The sequence below is a fragment of the Pagrus pagrus genome (assembly GCF_965226575.1).
Source record: "Pagrus pagrus genome assembly, chromosome: 9".
NCBI lineage: Eukaryota > Metazoa > Chordata > Actinopteri > Spariformes > Sparidae > Pagrus > Pagrus pagrus.
In genome coordinates this window covers 18858647-18884385 of record NC_140193.1, presented here as the reverse complement: position 1 = coordinate 18884385, position 25739 = coordinate 18858647, and the positions used below count along the sequence as shown (strand labels likewise).

The window sequence follows — 25739 nt, the reverse complement described above, 5'->3', positions numbered from 1 at the left end:
TGAACTGGCCACTAGGTGGTAGTCAAGAGCCCATTCACATGTAGTGCAAGGCAAAGAGGACGAGATAGAGAGAGAGAGAGAGAAAAAGGAAGCAGCAGCACGCTCTACCTTTTTACCAGGTGGCACCAGGTTCTGGTTGGTTTTGAGGATGTGAGTGAGGGCTTTTTTGATGTTCTTCTCTTTCATGCTAGAGAGCACAGCAGGAGGCAGGAACAATGCCAGACCCCACTCCTTCCTGCAGAAGCACAATTCACATAGATTAGAGAAGGTCAGTCAGGCGCGGTGATAAACGGTCGAGTCATCATTCTCCGCCGGCGATCAATTTACTTCACCCACAAGTGGTGCATTGATTCACTGACGGGGTACAATCAAAATCATTCACTAACCAGCAGGGATGTATCTTCTGGCACCGAAGTAGAACAATAATAGTGGGACTGTTATTGTTTTATTGTTTAACAGCATTCTGGACTCAGTAGTATCCTCTACACCTGGGAACAAATGACTTCCAGCCCACATGGCAAAATGTGAAATCCAGTCTACTTACTCAATGTACTTGAGGGAAACTTTCTGGGAGTGCTTGGTATTGATGGTTAGAATATACATTTGCAGGGCAGCCAGATGGAGGGCCGTGTCGTATTTCAGCTCTGACCCAAATCTCTCCAATACCACATCGTTACAGCTCTGGAGGAGCCGGAGAAGGAGAGGAAAGGAGGAGGTTACACTGGAGCTGATCTTCTCGTCAAGAAATTCAAGACAACACTCTTACAGCAACCATGCGTTTGTTTAAGTCATTATTATCGAGTAAAACTAGAGCAGGTCCTATTTAAAAAACTTTCATTATAAACTATACTGTTTGTTTTATCGTCATCTGCTGATATTCACCTGAACATAGAGGTACTCAAATGCTACTGCGTCTCTCCTAAGCAGGTCCACAGGATCCTTTGGGACAAAAGTGATGCGGAAAAAGCACTTCATCTTGTGTGACCCTGGCCTCTGTGTCACCTAGACCACAAGTCGGAAGATAAGATGGCACCCATTAGTCAAATGTCTTCTAACAAGTCATTGCAAAAAAATGTGTTTCCAGATAAACAAGGACGGTACATGAACTAAAATCATGGGATCTCTAAGGAGAAATATAGAATATTGATCAAATATTGACTCATCGCTTTCTTTCAGTTAAAGACAAAATAATCCAACATTTCTGCACTTAAATTACAAAAATTTTGTTACATAAATTGTTGAGTTGTATTACACTATCATAAATGTTTCAAACAATGTTTACACCCAAAGAAATCCATCATTTTATTCAAGGTAACGGTGCATTTCATTTGCTCGCCTGTTGCTATAATTTCCAGGGAAACATCACTTGAGGAAATACGTGAACAGGAACAAAAACAAAACTTTAAAGGAGACACATTATGCTTATTTTTTCCTAGTTTTATAACACACTGAGGGAAAGGAACAACATGAAAAAGCATCATAGGTCTCCTTTAAAACATTACCTGGTCCATGAACACATCAGACATATTTTCATCGGCAATGGTGGTTATTTAATAATGAAGACAACAACTCCCATGATCCTGTGCTATTTCATGAAATCATCAAATTATGTCTTTAGTTTTATTGTTTTGATTGAGGGACCCCTAGCAGCAGTAATGACATACTGTGTGTTTATATATGTAGCTGGAGCCTAGCCTAGCAAAAAGACAGAAAACAGGGAGAAACAGCTAGCCTGGCTCTGATCCACCTAGCAGCAAATCTAAAGATCACAAATTAAAGGAGCTGTATGTAACAATTAGTAGTAATTTACATGTATTAATCACTTTTTATTGGTCATATCTCATACCTTTCCTGTCTCTCTCAGTTGACTATACAAGCCTGTGTACAGTTTGTTTAAGTTGTTTAATGCTGCAAGACTTTGGATTTCTTTGTGAAGGACTCAGGTCAGATTTTCTGCAACAGTCCAAAGGATGTGACGTTATGTACGTTCTCGAGTGCCTCGTCTCAGTGCCTCTCTCTGCTTCGCTAACAGAAAGCAACAGCAGCTAATATTTCACAGAGCCCCTTAAAGTGTAGAAACAAGAAGTAGTGGTTTTCTTAAGGGACTATTTCAAGGACCCTCTTAATGTTTGGCAAGAAAGCGAATATTTCCCCAAAACTATTCCATTAAAATCTTCCATGTATAACCTGTCATACTGATAACTACAGTTTTGCTCCTGTTGGACTATGGTTTGAATACAATAATACTTTACTGTACCCTGAAGATGAGGGTGTTATCCTCCATCTGTTTTGCCATCAAGTCTATTATTTAACTCTTTCCTGTTTAGCGACGCCCCAGAGAGCCGTCTCACCTGAGTTAGCATCTCCTGCTCATGCAGGAGCATGAGTTTGCTGGCAGTTCCCTCAGCTCTGTGCTCCAGCATCAGAGAGAAGTGCTCGATGCTCTTAATGGATAGCTTTTCTTGCAGGGTCAAGATGACATCCTTTCACACAGATAAAGTTGTGGTTAATACAATCTGAGAAGCGTGCAGATGCAGCAGCCTGCTCATGCTCAGCTCAATGCCACGACCATAAATCATTTTCACGGCTGAACACACACACAGAAACGTGACTGATACTGAACATGCGAACAGAATTTCAACTAAGAAAGGAAATGTGTAGTGCTGACCAAGTATTTCCCACGCCACAGTTAATTAGGTTTAAAATGATTTTGTATGAATCATAATCTAAATTCAGATGAGGCCAGAGTAGAGAGAGGAGTTTATAATGTACAGTGCAACTGTGAACAACATTCAACATTTAAACTGAACAGCACTTTAGATTACATAACTGCATTTCATAGCACCTACCTTAATGGATGTGTTGCTGTCGAATTTAAATGATTTAGTCTGCCCGTTCTCCAGGTACACCTTCAGAACATTTGGCATAAAAAGAAGAGAGTTGTCCTTCACCGTTTCCTGAGGATGGGATGAGAGGTATCGATCAACAAATCTGATTTTTCCTAATTGAAAGGTGTTTATATACTGTTGTTAAAATGCACTGGAGTCGGGTTTGAAAAGTCTGCAATTAGAGGACCCCTGCTAGAAAACGATTGCCCATTCAAGAGCTCAAGATGAAAGTGGAAGACACTTATCTGCTTTCTTGCTGGGATGATAGGACTCATACCACTCTCATGTCTGTACTGTAATCAAGAAGCTGCAGCCAGTAGACGCTTAGCTTAGCATAGAGTCATTTTTACACACAGACAATATATAACATGTTCATAAGTGGCATTTTAAAGGTGCTGGTAGGCAGATTTTTATCCTGCTTCCAGTCTTGAAGCTAAGATAAGATCTCTTGACTGTAGCTTACGGCAGATACGGATACTATATGGTATTGATTTTCTTATCGAACTCAAGGTTCAAGCTACAAGGTTCAAGATCATTTATTTGTCATTATAAATCACAGGGTTGCCAAAGTCCTCCATGTTACACAAAGATAGAACATATATACATTTATTTAGGCAATAAACATGTACTATATGCAAACAAGTTTACACCCAGGAAATAATTATGTTGTGCATTTGTCTAAATTTGTGTCAGGTAAATTAGTGTATTTCCCAAAATGTCTATTTCTTTAAACGTGAATGTGACTTATAGGGTGCTGCAGGAATGAGTCCTAAAACCTGGAAATAAGTTCATATTTTTGTATTTCCGTTCCCCTTGTCTCAAAGTCAATGGGTTTTTGAATGCATTTTTGGTTAAATGTCTGAAATAAGGTCTGTTGTTAACACAAGCTGACACAAGTTATTTTCATGATTTGTTCTACGACATTAAATGCATTAGTAAATACCCTAATTGTGAATTTGAAACTGTTTACGTATCTTTGAAAAGGCAGTTGCTCACAAGTGGCTAAATGAGGCCACAGGTTTTCGGGGACATCATCTACTTACTAGTCAAAACTAACAAGCTACTAAGAAGGTTTGTCAGCCAATACTATAATGCTCTTGATAATTCGAACAACAGCAATAGTGTGACATGAACACAATGGAAGGGGGAGATGGATGTTATCAACACCACCTTCAAAGTAGAGTGTGTATAGTATAATGCAGTAGGATGTTTAGTGAGGCTGTTGCGATCTCAATGTAGTACGTTTACACTTGGCTTTTACCTTTTAGCTTTTCAGAAATCATAAAAGTGGTGTTCATCTGTGACGATTATCTTGCTGAACAAAAGAATCATAAACTTCTGTTTGCCACAGAGCTTATTTTCTGCATTAATCCAAAATCCAATTTACAAATCCCATAGGCCTATTGTCAAGTGAACCAGCCTCCAAAGCCTTAAAAAATACGTCATCCCTGCCACTCGTTACTGTGATTCCTTTTTACCTTTTCATCTAATTTCCGTGGCATGTTTTGAGCAAAAGTAGCTGTGAAAGTAATACAAAGTAACACAATGATGCATCTGCCTCAGTAATCACTGTCTGGTTTTATGTGTGATGCTGTCCTTCTGCTCAGTGGATATGACTCCCCGATAGTCTTTTAAATTTGTGATTGCTCTCTAAAAATCCTCTTCTCTTCTGTGTGACACATCCGACAAATCAGGGAAGCTCTCTTCGTGAGAGGCACACGCTCTCTATTTCATCCCAGCGATGGTAGTGTGATGAAAAGAAATAAGCAGAGGAGGTGTATCTCTTGCTCATGCGTGTCTTCATTTTACAGTTAGCGATTTCTAATATTTTCTCTCTTCTCTGTGCCAGCTTTTATAGTTCAAGTCTGCTGCTGCCTCTTGCTCAGAACCTCGATGTGTACTCAATGAATCAGTGTCCAGTGTGACTTACGGGGACCTGGCCATTGATGATGACCTCCTCAGCGAAGCGCACTTTAACAGGATTAGTCTTTAACTTGGCCTTTTTGGCTGCGCTGATGAATGCCGATTTGGGCGACTTTTGAAGGGAAAGAAGAAAGAGAGAGAGAGAAAAAAAAGACAGTTTAAAGGACGATCAGTTAGTGTAAAGATGAGACATGCATGTTTTCAGCTTCACACAATTCAAGGACATGTTCCCTTTTTGAAAACATGGCAACAGCCCATGTCTCCACTCCGTGCCGATGCAATTGAGGTGGCTCTGTGTAAGGGCACAAGAGGGAGGACACCCTCACTGCCGGTGTGTCACTGGGGCTGCAAAGAAAACGAATAGTAAATGGAAGCAATTACAGGCTGGATTATAAGACCTGCTTGGCCCTCTGAGTATTGTAGAATAATACTCCCGTGTTTTTCTGCAAATCACATCCTTATTCAAGTTAAGCCACTTGTTAAGTGGCTGTTTTTAAAGACTCAACACTCATCGTGCTGAACCTCCGAAACACTTTGAACAAAACGATTAATGAAATGCACGATGAATGGATGTATTCACACAGTACATTTTCACATTTTAGGAAGTGTTGTGTGCTATAACACTCTTTAATTACTGTCACGGTTTTCATCACAAGACATTTATTTTGTTTTCAAGGTGCAACAGATACTTTATTTAATGCTTTTAAAACTTTTCAAGATCGTTTTTAACCGAATTTAGGTATATAGTTTATATCAGATAGGAGATATAATTTTTATGTATGACTATGGTTATTAGAGTGAGTTAAGTTAACGTGCATTGTGCCAACAGGTCAGTACAAGTCTAAAGTAAAAGACAGTATTAGGTTCAGCATTAGGTTTAAAGATTAGTAACATCAGAAATTTGGACTTTCAAGAGGAAGATCTTGACTCAGTTTGACAAAGAGAAATAAAAAGATGGATACATGAAATTAGATAAAAGGTTTGTAGCAATCAAGACCTCACAAATTCAACTTTAAGACTATGAAATGTCCATTAAGACCTCGTAATTCTTGAATTGAAGACATTTTAAATGAGACAAATTATGCTAATTTTCAGGTTCATCATTTTATTTTGGGTTACTACTAGAATAGGTTTACATGCTTTAATGCACCAAAACAAATCAGTTACCTCATACTGTCCAGTACTGCAGCACTGTATCCCCCTCTGTCTGAAACACACACTGTTTTAGCTCCTGTCTCTTTAAGGCCCCTCCTCCTGAATACCCACTCTCCTCTGATTGGTCGGCTCACACATGCCTGACCCAGCACTGCTAACAACAACAGAGCAGCTGTGCTAAATCAATTCTTATGTGCCAATTTAGCTTCAAGGCATACATTATGCAAATGTGTGACATGGTGGCGTAGTGTGATGTCACAAAGTCACAGGATTAAAGGTGGGACGAGGCTTTTCAAGAGCAGTGTTTTCTGTGGGAGAGAGCAGCTTCTGTTGGTGTGGACATTGACCTTTCTAACTTTCACGATCTTTTACATGCACAGGAATATATGTAACACACTGAAGGAAAGGAAAAAAAAAAAAAAAGCATAATATGTCCCCTTTAAGACTTAATAAAGACCTGCAGACATCCTGGTTTTCTGTGAGCATGCATCGATGATTTGTCTATTTTTGGAGGGGATTCAAGCATAATTCCATTCCCACCGACTGATTATGTGAGCTGTAAACAAAGCCTGAATATATGCTCATGGCACTGTGTACACCACCATCTGGTGCTCTGTTACTGGTGGTAAATGTTGATGTGGCAGGTTCATCTGAGGTCTTGCGAGGATCTGACGCTACAACATGAGAAGCCCGGGAAAGACTGCAGCCATTGGACTCCCTTTGAGTTAGCGGGGCTCTAACACTCTGATATAGTGCCAGCGCAAACATATGGCATGATTAATGACTTGCTTTCATAGAGGCGACAAAAAGATCAGCTCCACAAACACACAAAGAGCCTACTGGGATGAGCTCAATTTCATTCATAGAGGATGGAGAAACTTACTGGGTACGGCTGAACAACGGTCAACAATATGGACTCCTTGCAGCTCCTGCAAGACACAAAAATATTTTTAACGATTAAAGATTCATTTTCAACTCTAATAAAAAAAAAGAAAAGAAACAAAACGTGGTGAGGGAAATCTGGAAATATGTCTTGTTATTTTTGAGACACCATAGTGGACGGTAGCAGGAGGAACATTGTGTCCCAGCGATGCTCCTGGCGGCCCTGTCTTGCCTCCATAGTGCAGAGTTTTTACTGCAGAGACTGAGCTCATTCAAGGCCACAGGAGCGGTGAAGGAGTGGCCACATGGGCACTTTTCCCTGTGCTAATGTACTGTTTACAGACTGCCGCACAGGTCATATGAGGACCAAACGCTCACAGCCAGCCACTCAGCTGTGTCAGTGATATTAATCAAATGAGACGCATGAAGAAACATCAACACCAGCATACAGCTAAGTCACAGTGAATGGACCAGGTGGCTACAAAAATATCCACCTAAAAAAGATGGTTTCATAACAACATAGTGAATAAAAACACAAAAATATAATAACAAAATTAAATAAAAAAAAAAAACAACAAACAAAATAAAGTGTGGGACTAGTTCCAGTGCTTAAAATATTCAGCGCCCTTGGAAATTTTATGTATTATTGTTTAACAGCACTGAATCATGGGGGATTTAAAGGGATTTAAACTACGTAGTTTTGAAAACTCAGCGAGGTAACATTCAAATAAAATATTACATGTATTTATCAAACAAAAATGTATATATCAAATATTTATTTGATATATTTCCATAACTCAATAAACAAGCTGTCTTCAGTGGACAATAAATGCCCCAGGACGCTGTTTGAAGCTAGAAAGGTCGATACTTGGAAGGTTCCTGCAAATATAAGCAAAGTAAAACAGTAAGAAATTGTGTTTGTATATTCAGTTTTTTCAAATGCGAATGAGTGAACATATTTCTTTTCCCCCCAAAACTACACAGTGCACCTTTAATGTGACTTTTTTGACACTCATATTTTTTTGTATCTATCCCCTTACTTTTCCGTCGCCTTTTTACCGAGTGGCATAGAGTGGCCCTTTGTTGTCGTGGTGTACTTCACAAAACTGACTCACAAAAGAAAAGCTAGACCTTCCAGATACAGATACATTCAAGTGATCTTAAACTTATACATATTTTGAACATTAAAATAGCAGCAAAATAGTATTTGATATGTAAAGATATACTATGTATGTATCTGCTCAAGCAGAGAACTGTTCTTTGTTTTGGTAGTCAGTCCGGCTATTAGTGTGAATGTAAGCCTACCATGTTAGTGCATGTGAGTCTGTCCCTCAAATTGTCTAAATAGGATATGATGTGATAAATAGGCTATACAGTTACATAATCTTGACTCATATTTAATCAGCACAGCCATATTCAGCTAATTTTCAGGCTCATAGTTTATTTTGGGTTACTACTAGAATAGATTTACATGCTTTAATGCTCCAAAAACACTTCAGTTTTCTCATACTGTCCAGTGCTGCAGCACTGTGTTCCCTGAAACGCTCTGTTTTAGCTCCTGTCTCTTTAAGCCCCCCCCTCCAGAATACCCAGTTTACCCTCTTTGATTGGTCAGTTAACACACGCCTGAGCCAGCACCGCTCACAACGTCAGAGCAGCTCAATTCTTACATGCCAAACTGGCTGATAGGCATAAATTACGCAAATGTGTGACTTAGTGACATAGTGTGATGTCACAAAGTCATGGAATTAAAGGTAGGACTAATGATGAGGCGTTTCAGGAGCAGTGCTTTCTGTGGGAGAGAGGAGCTTCTGTTGGTGTGGACTTTAACATTCAAGATCTTTTGCATGCACAAGAACACTGAAGGATGTGAAAAAGCACAATGGGTCTCCTTTAATTTAACACTTTCGACAGTGTGTATTTTTAATTTTTTCCCCTGAGCTTTATGGAGGGAAAGACACGCTTTTGTTCTTGTCCGATATGCTGGTGCGATATCTAGAGGCATTGAGCATTGTATATTTTACCTTTATATAATTATGTGACTTCTTAAACAAACTGGCTGCATGGGCAATTATTTCTCCTATGAAAACCGATGCCAACATGTATTTTTTATTATATTTGTGATTAAGATCATTTTGTACAGTTCAATCAATCAATCAAGTCTTTTTCTGTTGATCGGTGTCAAAAAAGCCACATTAAATCGACTTTGGTTCCATGTTGTAAGACGATAAAACATAATTACTTCCAGGGAGTGTGAATCATTTTTAGAGCACTGCACAATTATAGACAACAGGTTTAACAGCAGGCAAATGGCATCTCACCTTAGTGTGTTGTCATACCTGACAAGGTCAATAACCCTCTCCCTGGGTGCTGAACTGACTGGCTCATCATTAATCATGATGATCTCGTCCCCTGGGATCAGCTTCCCTTCTGATGGGCCCCCTGCCGACACACAATAAACAAGAGTTAAGTGGTATAAACTGCGCACAGTCGTGCCATTTTTCTTGATGTTCTTGCTTTCCTGTCTTTTAGCTCAAGGCTCTAATGAATGCTTACTCACTGAGTGCTGTTAAAATCAATGAATCATCGACGTAAGCCACTGAGTGAGCGGGTTTCCCTCTCTCCTTTCTCGCTACATTTGAGGTGGGTTACACCTCCTTCAGGGATTGTGTTGATAATGGCCATGGATCGAGTGAGTCACCGTTGTACGTATGAGAGCTCACCGTACAGCTGAGCCACTTTACCTGGTGTTACTGAGCGGACCACCACAGGTTTCTCACTGCCAGCCACAAATCCAAAGCCAAGCACTGGGTCTCGTCTCATCTCCACCTTCCGGGGCGCTGGTGGCACAAACTTGTCCCCTTCCAGACGAACCTCCTCCAGGGAGCTGCTCTGGGAGACGTGGCTGTAAGAGGAAAAAAACAAACAATGTTTCCTGTTTCTGTCATCCCTGCTAGATGATTTTGTTTCAGTATGACACACTGGTCTTGTGTTGCAAAACCACCATCAGTGTTTGCAGGAAAATGTTACATTTTAACAAATTTCCACGTGTTTGCTGTACTGAAAATGTCTTCAGTCATTAAACCATCACCAACTGATTTGATTTTGCGTAAACTGTCGGGGACATAAAAAGAAATATGTAGTCATTTTGCATCTAAAATTAATAGTTGATTAATCAGCAGAAATGTTTTACTGACATTTTGAATTTGTTCCCAGTGAGATATTGTTGAGTTTACATGGTGACTTTGCTGTTGTAAACATTACCGTAGAAACAACATTTAATTACATTTAAAATATGAATCAATTACTTTCCTGCTGTGATTTTATTCTTTGAGAGAGAATATTAGTGGGAAAAAAATAAATAAGAGATTATATTTTTGGCCTCACACACATAGAGGAGCTAAACAAACAAAAAAATCACATGTTGATGAAGGTTCTCAGTCATCCAGGTTATGGTAAATCTAGGTGCTGTATCGTAGGCAACTGGACATGTTTCAGTTTTCTTGAAGACGTTTCACCTCTCATCCAAGAGGCTTCTTCAGTTCTAACTAACTGGAGGAGTTGGCAGGCTTTTTAAACTCTGTGTGGGTGTGTTCTTTCAGAGTCGTTAAGGACATGTATGAGCTCTGAGTGTCTCAAGGTAGCCATGAGCTAAATAATACTTTGCTTTATCGTCTGTTTTTCTCTAAATTGGAACATAATTTACACAACAAACATCATGCTGTTTTGAAAAAGGCTTGAAAGTAGCGATTGAGACCATAAACTAGGAACTAGGAATTAGAAATAGGATAATTTTCCCATAAGCCTACATACAATTGGAACCAGGGGTAGCCCCCTGCTGGCTGTTAGAAGGAATGCTAGTTTAATGCACTTCCCAGGGAGCTGCAAAAAAAAAGTCAAAAAATGTGTTTTATGAGGTCACAGTGTCTTTGACCTCTGACCTTTGGCCACTAAATTCTAACCAGTCCAAGTGGACATTTGGGACTTTGAAGAAAGTCCCTCAAAGTACCGTTGAGATACCGCATTCACAAGAATGGTTCGGACGGCTGGACAGACGTATGCATGTACAGACCGACGGTGCCTCCTGCCACGACATAACAACAAGTGAACGTTGGAGTGCTAATTTCAAAACATGAATGCTGATCATCTTGAAGAAACTGACAAGTGATGCTCAGACTGGTGAAAGCTGTTAAAAAAATGTCAGTAAAGGTGGCAGTAATAAATGTAACTGCTAACTGTGCAGAGTCTAAATCCTCTAAATGTCTGGAGACAAGATGCCAGATGATATTGTTTTGAAATAAGGAGCGATGCTGCAAAAATAGAACATGTGGGCGATGGTAATCAAGCTCCAATGTTTGTATTCTCACATTGCAGCTATCCACTGTGTGTTTCACCAAGAGGCAGTTACAGGTTTCTGTAGTACTCACACTGTTATATGTGTCACAGAATAGGCTAATAAAGATGCAGGGCAGGTATGCTGTAGAGTGTCATGCTGTTGAAACCTCCTGACTGCCAGAGTTTAAGATTTGCTATCTCGATGACAGTGAGAACCTGCCCTCGATAGCTGGCAGCAAACCTAGACTGTACAGTTTGAACCTAATGTACCCTGATCTATGCAGTTTCCTTCGTCCAGGCAATGCAGTTATTATTGCTTTAGACATGCAAAATGTATGTAGCTTTCACATATCCTGTGATCAGAGTTTATACAGTGTTTCTCTACCCTCTCTGACTGCATAAGCAGCAGCAGAGGCAGCACCGTATGGTGCCAACAGTGTTGGTTAATTAAAGCCGTGGGCAGACAGTGTGTAATTCACAGTTATTCTTGACACATGTACTGTTCACCACTAAATACTAACAATTAATCTTTCACGGCACAAAGACACAGTGAGATCTGTCAATCGCAAATCCAATACTATGAAAAAAAGAACAACGGCAACAAGATGTTCAAAGCGAGATGATTGTCAACTGATATTTTCGAGGAGGATTCAGCGATTCTTTCCCAGAGCTGCAAACCAGAAAAAACCTGAACATGTGGTCTGTCATTAGGATGTAAAATGGAGCCGCTAGACAGACAGGAGATAAAGGGGGGTGGAAAGAAAGTCTGTATCGGGTTTTTTTCAACCTCTATCTGAACTAAAAGTGAACCCACTCTTCTTTGATGCCCTCCCGTTCACCTTTACAGACTTAAAATATTGATTTTATATACATACACCAAATGCTCAGCCCTAACCAGTCAGTAAACATTGACTTTACAAGCCAGTTCTAGTAAAACAGGGTCTTTATTGTTGGGCCGCAGCATGTAGCTAAAGCTACAATGATCTATAGGAGATAAAAACATGTTTTGTCGTCTCCTCTCAGCTGAAGGTCCAAACATTTTGCTGCTGTTCTCTTTAATTTGAGGAACTATTACTGCACCGTCTTCGCGAAGGTTTCTCTAAATTAAGACGTTTTAAATAAATCCGACTGCTTACTATTACAAGGACGATGCTGTCGTCCCTCCTCCCCCTCCCTTGTTTTGCTCTGTATGCTTTTGTCATGTAAAAGGGAGAAAAAATGAGTAAGAGACCTTTGTGGCAGCAATACATCTGCAGTAAGACTAAACTTGTGCATTGCTTAGAAAGTAGCAAAAACACCTTCATGGAAGAGCTTGTCTCTTTTATCAGAAGGAAATGTGTTGTTCAAGAAACCAGCAGATAATGTGCAAAATATGCTGCAGATGCTGGTAATTAAAGAAATGGCACTAAAGTGTTGTGTTACTGATTATATTGAAATGATAATAGAAGCTAATATATTATAAACTGCGTGACTATTATGCAGAGGCAATAATAAAAGTATTAAGATATTATCCTCTTTGTTTCAATTAAAAATTACATAACCACGAGGCATCCGCTGAGTTGAGGAACACATTTTTATTGAGGTGTAATGAAAAGATAAAGTCAGCGTCCTCTCTCTTTCTCTTTCCTGCATACAAATTTAGGTAAAGAACCACATTGTCAGATTAAGAAATCAAACAAATTAAAACCACAATTCCACATATTTAAATTGGGACACTCAACATGCTTCAACTACTTTTGTTTTTTACTGTACATAGAGCAGTCTTAGTGCTTGCTAATTGTACGCCAATATTGTAAAAGTAAGTATGGGAAAAGTAAGCTAAAGGCAAAACACATTAACCGCCTTTCAAGTGTTTTAATCACTTGATCTATTAGTCACTAAATGTGGGCGATTTGCCCAGATAACTTTGTGTATCATCACAACAACAGCTCACAAACTGCTTAATCATTCTTACACCAACACAAGTACACACTGATTGATAGATTCAAATACATGCACCCATTGTGTCTCACTTAAAATTAAAATGTGAAAAAACATTACATACTTATTTTTTAAATATAATATAAATATATTACTTTACGTATATCAGCGGAAAAGGTACAGTATGTGAGAGGAAGACAAAATGTAAGAGTAACAAAAAGTTACATTTCAAAATAAAATGTATTTGGAAAATGCATTGATTAATAAGTGTCTGGTTTCTGTGTGGTTCAGTGGTATGGGCAGGCAGAGAGCCTGGCGATGGTATGTGCAAAGCCCACAGTAACAAAACTGAAAAGGTGGTGGTGGAATCGAAAATAATGAGGTGAGTGGGTTGTCCCTGTACTATACCTGAGGTGATCTACAGAGAAACACTCAATCTTAAAAATAAGATTGCATCCATTGCATTCCCGTTACAACACTGCTGTTGATTGAATCATCTGCCCAGTGGTTGTCAGTTTGTGCACTCGCCAACATTGCTAACGTTAGCTAGAAAATGCTAGCTAAAGTTGCTGACCTTTTTTCACAAATTGGCAACTACCAAGACTGTTGATCACTGACAAGACACAAATACCATGAGATACCAACGGAGTTATACTATCGTCTGACAAACCTTGTTAGAAGCTGGAACCAACTGTCAGAATTCTTACACAGAGATGAAAAAAACAATCATTTTGGACCCAACAAAGTTTTTTAAATAATTAATTCACAATCACAGTAATGACCTTTCAATAAAAAACAAGCATTATTTGACTAACTTAATTATTTAAGGCCCTTATAGGTCTTATATATGTATATTTGTGTGTCTTTTGACTTTATTTTTCTCATATAACACATTGCATATATATATATATATATATATATATATATAACATTATAGGGATTTTCCACATAACATAGGAAAGTAGGCAAAATGTTCATAACACACAATGTGGGACAGCATAAACACAATATATTTTTATTGTATAATTTAGAAAGTGTTTTCTAAATATATCTGTAAAATTTTATAAATAACCATAGTAAATATTTTCGTGGCACACTCGAGCCTCCATACAAAGAGTCAGATAGCATTTATCTTTTATCTCTGTTTCCCCTACAATGTCTTTAATTATAATAAAGTTTATTGTAATGCCTCTTAAAGTGACACGTTTTGTTCTCAACCTCGTCACACCAACAATAAAACAAGGAATTGGTTTCATGGTATTTTGACAGTCATTATGCAGCAGCTCATAACAACAACAATAACTGCATGGTGAGCTCTTTCGCCTCACATTTCTCAGATACATTTACTTTTGTGTTCTGCGTCAGTCTTATTTCTCATCTCAACAGATTGTGCACAAACCAAAACCATATGGACCTGTGCATTCAGGAAGAGTGCCGTCTCCTCCCCTCCAAGGCCACCTGCTAAACATGGCTGGATTCCCATTGTGCAGACAGCCATGCATCTAATGGCCCCTAATCATACTCATTAGCTGCGAGTGTAGCACCACAACGCTCTACACGGCAATCAGAAGGCGCACTGTGAGCTATAAGGTTAACAAGATGAAGGAAAATGAGCTGGGAGACTGTCACTGTTCAAAGACTATTTTCATAAAGCATGTTTTGGAAAAAGTGGCTTGAGCTCATTACTAAAAGCAATATCCTGCTACTCTCACTGTGAATTTGCTCTGACACGGCTCACAGTTTGTTGGTGCTGAGGCGGTTATATTTGTCCTGTTTTTCAAATTATGCAATCACAGCCAGTGTGTATTGGCATAATGTTTTTTTTTTCTGCTGTGTCACTCCTCCTTTTAGGGGACTAGCAACTGTGAATTTTCTAAACCTCCCATATGGAACCTAACTTTGTCTATTAAATGGGATAAATGCTTTGATTGGGTTGATTTAAGTACTTGTGCTGCCACCTAGTCTCATTTCAGTCTCTGTTGAATCTGTCATTTTGAGGAATCTGTTGAAGAATCCTCCGTAATACAGACGCAGCACTCTCCAAACTACATCACATCTATGTTAAATACCGTGAGTCACACTGTAAATATTAAATGACTACTGCCTTATTCATGTGCTCCCGTCACGCAGGCTAGACATGTGTTCCACTGAGAGATACGACAATTTAGCATCGGCCCCCCGTAGCCTTGACAAACTCAGATGGCCACGGACAATTACAGACACAGACATTTGTTTATTCATGAGTGTTACTCAAACCTAAAAAAAAGAAGAAAAAAAAAAAAGAAGAAGCTAAAGCTGGAACCATAACAGCCTCTGTGATCTGCCTCATCCAGGCACACTCTGCATCCAGGCACTTTCACTGCTCCTCACTTCTTATATAACTCCTCTGACATCACGCTTCTCATGCTATAACCCATGTGTGACAAGTGCCTCACCTCATATTCCACAAAGCATGCAAATGTACAGATTTTCTCACGTTACAAAGATGCATCTAGGATGCAAAGACTGCGATGCATGTCTTTTAATTATAATGAATATTTGGATTAGAAGAAGTGACAACATTGTGAACGAATAAAAGGAGCAACATTTTTTCCAAAATCAGTCACAATCTGGTATGCACAGGGGTTCATAAATGCAGCAATATTTTTAGATCTAGTGTGAATTCATGTTGCACGTCTCTGGTGTGCAAAACAGAGCAAAGAGCAGCCGCATCAACAGCACAGATGAAACAAGCAGCACACTCACTTGTTGGAACATGTGCACACAAACATATAAAGAGCCAGTAGAGAGTTTCTTTTTACCTGCCTGCGCAGATATCCAAAAGTGCCAATTACCGAGGATCAATTATGGCACTACAGCCCGGCATCCTCCGAGGGGAGTGCAGACTCTCAGATTAAAACAAAGTCCCCGCACAGGTGAATTTCTTCATCAGCGGCAGCACCGCGTCGTGCATACTCTCCAAAGCCCTCTCCTTGCGTTTTGGGAGACGGCACGAGGAGTGTGGTGGGTGCGTGAGAGTGCGAGAGAGAGTGAGAGGAGGCAGGGGCAGAGTGTGCGCAGCAGTGGAGGGAACAGAGAATCAGTATTCTGAATGCACAGATGGAGACAGTGTGGAGGCAGTGACGTGGCTGGAATAATCACAGGTTGGCAGAGCATCTGAAACATCTGGGACAGCAGAGAGCTCCCCCTCTGTTTCTTTAAACACAGGGCACTTACTTGATGTAGCAGTCACGCCCCTCTCTACTGGTGCCCATGTCCCAGCCATTGGGGGGTCCCTGCGAAGAGCTCCAGGTCCCTGACGGGGGCGGCCAGCCGGAGGATTTGGTCCTGTGGCTGCAAGAGATTTTCAACGTAAATCAACTTTATATCATAATGTGTATTTTTAGTAAAAAATCTTCTTGCATAACACCTGTCGTATCAAACCGCAAGGATGTCTGGAAATCCAGTTAATCTAATCTTTCAAAAAATAAAACTTGTCATAGAAAATAATAATAGAAATAGCTGATGTGAAGCGATTCAACCCGAGTGATAAGAGAGCGATTCCAGCGTGACAAACAATGTTCCACAGCCGCACAGTTCACTCAGTGAATACAAATCAAATTAATTACGTAAGCTAGACACAGGCGGAGTTGTCATGCCTCACTCTTACGCTTTGAGAGCCATGAAATTGCTATTATTTCTAGATGTCAGCACGTTCTTTAGTAAAAGAAAGCCCAGAGGAACTCTCTTATAAAGTGGTTATTCGATTTGCATAATGCCGTGAAGATTTGATCAAGTTTATCACAGAATACAACCAGCTATGACCATCTTTTCACACACAAAAAAACAATTATTGTAGGCTTTTGTATGCAAGGCGGCGCCTGGCTAAATCTCAATTTCAGCTGATTTTTCTGATTTTACCAACAAAACACAATTCTGCGTGCAACAATCCCCCCCACTGTGCTACAAGTTGGCAGAGTGCAGGTATTTAGAAGAACTGTAATTGGTTAAAATGTTTTCATCTCTCTTTTTGTCTGCACCCCAGCACCCACCCCCTCTATCCTCGTCCTTCCTTTATCTCTGTCTTTGTGTCTGCACACTGGTGATGCTATGAAAGCGGTGGCAGTAAGTTATGTCACTTCAAAGGCTTGTCTGCCGTGTAACAGGGCTCTTCGCATTCATTATTCAAAGCTCCTCTTTCTTCCCCTCTAAATGTTTCCCCAGTTACTGTACCGGCGATAATAAATTGTGTGCAGGGTGTGTGCTTGTATCTGTGTGTGTCTTCATGTGGGGTGTGCCTGTGAGCGCAGTCTGCATTGGCGCACGTGCCCATTTCATGAGATATGAATAAAATACCGTCAACACAAGCCGAGAGAAAGAAAATATTGTAAAGCGAGAGTTGGCTACAAAATGAAGTACATCCTAGGGTCACTTCAGCTAATTAACAAAACACACCTACTACTACTGGCTGCATTAAACCATAATTAATTCATAAAAGAGTCCTTACTGTAGCTGAACATGGTGTTTTTCTTTTGTGCACTAAATTTTTTAGTCAACACAGGAAGCAATGTGATTTCTTTCCCAATACAGTGCTGCGTTTGGGGGATATTAGCATTTCCACACAGATATGGATTTATTTGACCCACAGTACATTAGCTGGGAGCAGGCCTCGAGTATGGTGTATATTTAGAAACACATTTCCTGCAGCTCAAATGATGTGTGTAGACAAAACTGGATACTGTCTGACACTGTCAGAGCCATGTTTGCCTCATCGATGAGTCCTACTTGTTAGCCTACATTTCAGCTTCTGGGATAACAGCCATGTTAAAGGGGCTCTGTGTAGTTTTGGAGAAGACATTTTTAATATTTACAATATTATTGAGGTTATAATATGAACTCAGAAATATTTATTTTTCCATAACTGAATAAAAACAAGCTGTTCTCAGAGGAAAATAAGGTCCCCAAAACACTGTTTGAAGCTAGAAAGGTGGCAGGGTCCGCCAAATATAAACAAAGTTTAACAGGAGCAGAATGACATGTTTTAGTCGAGAGATGCGACAAATAAAAAGTCAATGAATTGGTATTTTCCCAGGATTACACCTCTGGCGAGGGTACGTTTGACACTTTCCAAGTGTCTACAACACAATAAAGCGCATTGTACTCACAGTTTCAGATGCTGTGCCCTCAAAATATGTTCCTGAGCTGACAAATTCTTCCACAAAATCCATTTACTGTCCCTCAGCCACAGTGTCTCTGCATTAACGCTACAGTCATGGATACTGCGATCTTTGATTTCTTTTGTCTGCAGGCAGGAGGTGCATTATGCCATTGAGTTGCTGCACTCCGGCTTCACAGAGAAGGCTGAAAAGGTTCACCCACACTGGCGGACAGTGAAACTGATCTTCCTCAGCCGGCATTAATAAATAATGCCTGCACAGTCACATCGGACTAAGTAATCGAGCGCCAAGTGGGCAAGCCATGCTGCACAATTCATGAACAGGTTACCCAAGAGTCAGAGCGAGGACAATTAGAAGAAGAAGCTGGAAGCGAATGTGGAATTCTCTCAGGACAAATTGCACCAAAACAGCAAAATGCATGGCAAAGTGTCTGTGTTTATCCTTGGATGCGGCTTACGTTACTATTCAGTAGCAAACAAAAAGTCATCTTTAACAGACATTACAAGAAAAATGACTCATAGCTTGTGAAAATCAATACAATACAATGCAACTATGAAAGCCTTTGCAACCACAGCAAATAAACATCAGGGTTTCATCATCTAGATTCGAAGATTTTGTGCATCTTATGAAGATGAAAAGTGGCAAAAGTCTGTCACACAACTTTGTCATTTAGAATTTGGAAGATATTATTGCGATTGTCCTGCCTGAGAGATGAGGAAAAGATCACTTTTCAGTCCCTCATAAAACTTGCATGATCAACGTGATCCTCGCTTTATCACAGCCGTTCACTTTCACTTTCATCTCTCCGAGCGCAAGCCGGTTGTGACGAAGCATTCGGGCACGTTCTCCGAGGCTGAAATCCTGTTAATGTTGGGAGTAACTATGCATTATGGACAAGGCACAGCTAAGGAGAGCACATTCCAACACAGACACTCAAGTTAGTTTGAATAATTTACACCAACAATCTCCATGTGGGCTGGCTATATGAGACCACACTCTGGTGCCACATGCCTGCCATTATGTATATTGAGAATTTAAGAAGTGTGTTTCTTCATGGGGTGTTCAGAAAGTTATCTTCTCTGCATCTGCTCATGGTTTTGCTTACATTTTCTGCACATGCTCATTGCCTGAAGATGAAACTCAACAGCTTTCCCAGCATGCACTGGTTGAGAGAAAAGGAAGTATCCAGGGCCGGTCCAGAGAGGCTTATTAATCTCCATTTTCCTTTGCATACGCCATCGTCAATTAGGCATCACATTATTCTCTTCCAGTGCAGCCAGTTTAGTTTGTGATTGAATACAAGACCCAGTCTCATAGGATCGACTGTACAGTTAATGTCTTATGTATGAGCAACATTTTGACAGCATACATCAAATGCACGTACACACAGACGCACACTTATTACAGTCATGTTGCTGCAGCTACATTATTTAAAGATAGAACTAGAATGGCACTCAGTAGAGCGCAAAGTTCCTGGATCCCTTCCCTTTGTTCAGATCTGCGCCAAAACTTAATGGTCCGAAACCCGTCCGCCACAGACCTTCAAATCTTTATCAATTCTCTAAAAAAAACTATACATGTTCCATCTAATTTGATTTCATAAGTTTGAAAGTGTCACATATAACCAGTGGTGGAAAGAGTGCTGAAAATCTATTCTCAAGTACAGTTACGTTACTTAGATATTATTTGGTTACAAGTAAAACTATTACTATTTTAACCATTGATGTTTAATGCATTATCAATAGCAGCAACGAGATTTGTTTCTCGAAATCTTCAGTCTAAATTACTCCCAACTCCTGCTGTGTTCTGTTCAGTGGTCATGATCACCTCTCCAGACCTGCACCTGCTGCAGAGTTTTTTGTCTTTTGTCGAGTTTTGGCCTGATTGTGATCAGACAAAATTGGAGATGAAAGGTTTAGATGTTATTTCCAATTGTACCATAATGTAATACTTTGTACTATTGTTATTGTACTAAATTCTTATTTTAAAATAACTAAGTAGATAACTACGTATAAGTACAAGTACCCCAAAAATGACTTAATTGCAGTAATTTGAGTAGTTGTAATTAGTGACATCCAAAGTGTTTCTACATGTTGAGTCAATCTGAATAAATCTGGTTAATGCCAACGTTACCTTATGTCTTTATTCGGTTATTACTTACACAGGTGAGGAGGATTCTACATAAACATAATGAGCTTTTCAAATGTTTATTGTTCTATTATTATACATTAAAGTAATGCATTTCAAATTGGTTATTCTGTCACCTGTAATAAATCACACGTGTAGTTATTTAATTAATTGATGGCTCAACATGACTGGAAAACCCTTTCATTTGAACTTATGTAATGAAATTAGATTAATAATTAGGTATCACTTTCTAGGACACACATGTCAATAATACATTATAATGCATTATTGTAATTATTGTAATGAATCAGAATGTGTAATAATCTGTAATCACATCACTCATGAATATTTACAATGCTTTATAACAATAATGATAAGTCATTATGACGCTGATGTCTCTAGACATCAGCGTATATATATAATCTAGAGATTATATTATAAACACATTTACGAAGCGTGCCTATAGTCATATGCAATTATCAATATTCAGAATGCTTTTAAATAATAATAACAACACATTTTACAGCATTATGTAATGACTTGTAAGGTCATGTATCAATTCTTTATAATTGCTGGTCACTCACTGTTGAAAGAAATCATTGTTGTAATACATTACAACAACAGTGAAGTAGTGAAATCCCTGTTGCAGGAAGATGTAATCCATTAAAAACAGGTTATAAATTACAAACTTACTAAGTGTTTGCTTTCTGAAATGCAAGAACAGCATACAAAACGCTGTAACATGTATTTTTTAACAGGTTTACAATGAAAGGATTGCCCCTATTTTGCACAATTCTGTTGTTTCTATTACATTATAAACATTGCAGTAATAATGAGTTATGATTATTGTTTTCAAACATCATGTAAAATGCCTTATAATGCCGTATAAACATGGGCCTTTCAAAAAAGTGTTACCAAGAGGTTAAGTCGGGCACGTTTTCTTCTGAGCCTTTCTTGAATCCACTGCATGCTGCGGATCTGAAATCACCTCCACTCCACTGCTACCACCAATCACTTCACAACACATATACACCAAACTCTCTGCAAAGTCGAGTAAAAACAAATGCTATTTCCTCTCCCTCCTTGAGTGACAGGAGGTGAAGTGCTACGAGCATGACTTGAGACACACGGTGAATAGGTGGTGACGCTGCTTACTCTGCGCTCTTGAATTAAACAGAGACACTTACGCAGAGCGAGCCCACTGATGTGATTCTGTTTGGATATGAAATCTGCAGAGAGACAGATGAGATGACCATCTCCTGGGAGGAGGCCCGGGGAGCGGAGCGGAGAAGTGGCTCAGACAGAGAGGAACCTCTCTGATTAAAGGCCCTGTTCCTTCGCTGCCTCCATTCTGTTCAGGGCACAAACGCACCGCCTTTTGTTTCAGAAAACAGCTGCCCTCCGCTTGACTTCTGAAACCACCAGCACGGCTCTAATCCTTTGGTCAATACGGTAGCACAGTAGAACATATCTGCTATTTATTCCACTCAATTTGTGGATTTCATGTTGCTGCTCTCGCTTATTCGGTGACGTACAAATCACAGTTTTTATCCACTTCAGACAAGAAAACACCTGATATGCAAGAAACAACTTGCAAACAAAGATGATATGACATCAGCAAAACCAATGTGTGTGAAATCTTCTGCACAGTAACACTTCAGAATGAGAGTGTCTGTTTTCCAGCTGAATATTGTATTTCTGTGTTTGTCTTTGCAAGCACTGATATTGTTGCCATGGGAAACTGCACTATCCTGAGCTGCTCTCTGGTGCCTCTATATAGAAAGGTTTTTTGGTTAGTTAATCTCCTCTGGGTGGGAATAGAACTGCATCTGGGAAACAGCCCACCCACTACGATCCTCCTGCTATTTCACTGCGAGTGAGTGAGTGAGTGAGTGAGTGAGTGAGTGAGTCTCAGGTTTACCTGTCAAACAGCAAAACAAAAAGACAGTGCTGCATCAGCCTGGCATCTACTCTTCACATTAGACTACAAAGAGATGGACACAAAAATAAAGACATCTGTGTTTTTATGACTCGTCTTCCCAAGGCGTGCTTTGCACTGCATGCAAAGCACTGACCAAATATAGTGGTGAACTTACCCTGCGGGCACCTAGACTTGAGTTCTCCTGCACCTCATTGTGCTACTCGCTGCTTTTATGCTAAAAGCTCTAAAGGACAGATCAAAATAAATGGTTGCCTGAGACCTCTTCCACCACGCAGCCAGCTGGCTTCCATTTCTGACCCTCAGCCATTTCTGATCCACTCACTCCCCCGAGAGCTTCTCATTCGAACAGCCACAAATGACAGATCTTTTGGTCTTTGTGTACTCTGATGAACATTTAGGCTAATCAATTTGTCTCCAGACCAGTGATTTCCTGTGCAAAAACTTTGCAGTCAAAACATCCTGAACAATGGCACGCATAATGGATTTTCTATTTTTTCTATTTTGTAAGAAACACAGCCAGGAGTCAAGTCGCGCAGTCCAACTAAATTTGCTTTAACTGTCTTCCATATTATTCATGTGGAGGAAAAATCACGCCAACGCCATCCACATAAACAAATCCACTCGCACATTAAATGAATGCATCCATCTGTTATATAAGAATGACTAAAAATACCATACACTAACAAATAAACTGAGAGCTTCTTTAAAGCACGCCATGCAAGCATGCCCCGCAATCACCTACACACATTTTAGCAACCCCACTGAGTCAGGCAATCACAGCGATTGAGTGATAATTGACACTTTCTACATTAAAACGTGAAGCTCATGCTCATTATCTCCACAGCACCGTTGCCAACACCCCATTCATAACACCCACGGGGTGTATTAAAAGTGTAACAGCGCCTCCGGCTAAGTTAAGCCAAAGTTCGACATTGAAAGATCAAAACAGTAGCAGCTAAAACTCCTTTTGGTCGAAAGGCCCAAACTTGCTTTTTAAGACACAAGTGTGACAGTTCTTTCAATAACAGAACATGAAACGTGTGGAAAGGTTTGTTAGATTTAAACTCAGCAAAGAATGGAAGAGAAATGAAAGCAAGGGCGTGCTTTTGTTGCTGACAGCAGACACATCTGGGGGCGTCGCGAGGCTGGAGGAAGAGACTACGGGGGGGGGGACACTCTCTTTCTTGTACTGTAAGCCTGCACATATATATACATACAGTGTGGTTTCCTCTGTAAAGTGTTCTATCAGCCTTAGCACAACAGCATCCCGCTGACTTAAATTCTGGCTGGCAGCTGAGCGGGAGGAAACAAAACAGAAAAAAAGCCAGTGTAGCAGTGGTAACTCATAATCAGGGATAGCACTGTGTGGCGTTATTAACAGTGACAGGATGCAGTGACATTGGCGTTCCACTGGGAGCCGCATCATAAATGCTGCCACGGAGGGATACTAAGTGGAAAACAACGGTGCTATCATCTGCTGTAAAATCCCTGCTACTATACCTGCCTGCTCTGCTGTGGGAATGAAAAATGCATGTAAAAAAAGAAATTGCTGTGATTTTCATACAGAGAAAAAACATGATGTTAAATGCTGTAATTCTTTCTCCAACATAATTATCTGATCTATTAAGAAAAAAAAAAAAACTGATGAAGAAATGTGTCATGTGCAGTCTGTTGATGACTCATACGTGAAATGAAATGGCCATCCTTGTGACAAATAACAGCCCTCTGATTTTATATCGCACATTTATGATCAGCTGTTCCCACCGCTAGTGGTCTGTGGTGTCTCTGATGGAGCCAAATCCCCTAGGAGGATTACTGTCCACTGGGGCAGATCAACTCAATCTAGCAGACCCATGGGTGCATAAGGTGAGATGTCAGCGCTGGCGATGAATGAATTCCTCGTGACTGTTGGTTTTACACTTCAAATATCACGAACTTCCCGTGACTTCTATTTTCACTTCTCTCTTACACAGAAATGAAGAAAAAAAGAGAATAAAAGAGTAAGAATAGGTTTGTTTTATTTCTATTATATTGTTTTAATCGTAAACCAGCGAGGTTTTAACTGCTCTACATCATCTTTAAGTGTAATATTCTGGCCATAGGTATGTGAACTTGACCACTTAGTCAGTATTAAATCACCACTGATATTCAATGGTTGTAATGACCAGAGATAGATCATGCACAATTATTTAAATACAGAAGATGATTCTATTAAACTCCCACAAATGACTTACAACTCTAATATGAATTGGTAACCATTATCCATGGTAACTGAAGTGAAATGCGGTTGATTTTCCAGAACATTCATGCTTCCATGGCATCACGAAACACGCAAAGCAACAGACCACGAACACTGTCCGCAATCTAAGGAATTTACTAACTTACATGCAGACAGTTTAGATACATGAGCCGCATCGGCTCCTGCATCCACCCCCACTCCCATCCACCTCACTTGCTCATTCTCTTCACATCATACATGACTGCACAACTTGCTCTCTTGAGCAATCAATAACTCAGCATTTTTAATCGCCCCGGTCCATGTGTGATCACCGTGTTGCTCCCTGAATCTATACGAGAGTACATGACACAACCTACTAGAGAATGAACTGGCACATTTAACACAGACAAGCAAAACAGCAGCAGCATCCAGCGGACTCACCCTGACAGCTTTGGCATCTTCACAAAGCTGAACACATCCATGTGTGCTGCAGACTGCAGTCAAGGCTACAAATTTTTACATCTACTTCACTCCGGCTCCATTGTCCCACAGTGTCTTTGGCGGCGAGGAATAAATAATTCAGGAGAAAAAAAAGTGGAGCTCCCACAAGTCAGGTGGAGAGATTAGTCCTGTTGTCTGGGCTTCTGCATGGCTGAGTGATTGCTGTGTCCTCGCCTCAGCAGCGCAAATCCACAGCCCATGGAAAAGGATCTGGCAGAGCAGCTTCCCCCGGTTACATCCTTCAAAGCATGCCTCTGTTAGCTGCGTTAAGCCACCTTCATTTAATTTCCATCGCGGTGGAATGATGTGCGGGAGCCGCACAGTAACAACAGCTTTGGAAAGAGAGGCAGAGAGAGCCAGGGGCAGAGGGAGAGAGAGGGAGGGACAGGGGTGGTGGCGGCGGTGGGAGATGAGAGTGGAAGAGAGAGGAATGTGAGAGGATGTTGTGTGTGTGCGTATGGCAGCGAGGGCCACAAGAATCACCACTGAAGGATGCAGCCAGCTTCCAAGAATTCCCCAAAGGCTCGCCTCATCAATCCTCAAGACGCGAGGTGTGTTTCCAGAGAGCGGGAACAGGTTGGAAAGGATGAGAGAGATGAAATGACAAGGACACACACACACACACACACACACACGCACACTGCATGATGTGCTCATAATGTGAGTGCAACAGAGGAGCAGCTGGAGGGACA

General features: G+C 40.2%; 1 protein-coding gene across 4 annotated transcripts in view; it reads right to left on the bottom strand.

The window, feature by feature from the left end:
* LOC311262401 (FERM and PDZ domain-containing protein 4-like) overlaps positions 1 to 25415 on the bottom strand; it is a 32636-nt gene extending 7221 nt beyond the window's left edge. The window contains exons 1-11 of one of the 4 annotated variants that reach the window (XM_084361744.1): positions 24988 to 25415; positions 16320 to 16436; positions 9593 to 9753; positions 9170 to 9290; positions 6850 to 6895; positions 4819 to 4923; positions 2850 to 2957; positions 2352 to 2483; positions 883 to 1002; positions 545 to 681; positions 109 to 235 (exon numbers count right to left, since the gene is read on the bottom strand). In XM_084361744.1, coding sequence (XP_084217870.1) covers positions 109 to 235; positions 545 to 681; positions 883 to 1002; positions 2352 to 2483; positions 2850 to 2957; positions 4819 to 4923; positions 6850 to 6895; positions 9170 to 9290; positions 9593 to 9753; positions 16320 to 16436; positions 24988 to 25028 — 1215 coding nt within the window. In that variant the 5' untranslated portion in view covers positions 25029 to 25415. Of the gene's footprint in view, positions 1 to 108; positions 236 to 544; positions 682 to 882; positions 1003 to 2351; positions 2484 to 2849; positions 2958 to 4818; positions 4924 to 6849; positions 6896 to 9169; positions 9291 to 9592; positions 9754 to 15904; positions 16176 to 16319; positions 16437 to 24987 lie in introns of those variants that run through there. The other 3 variants (XM_084361741.1, XM_084361742.1, XM_084361743.1) reach the window with 3 other exon arrangements.
* Positions 25416 to 25739: the final 324 nt, after the last annotated feature.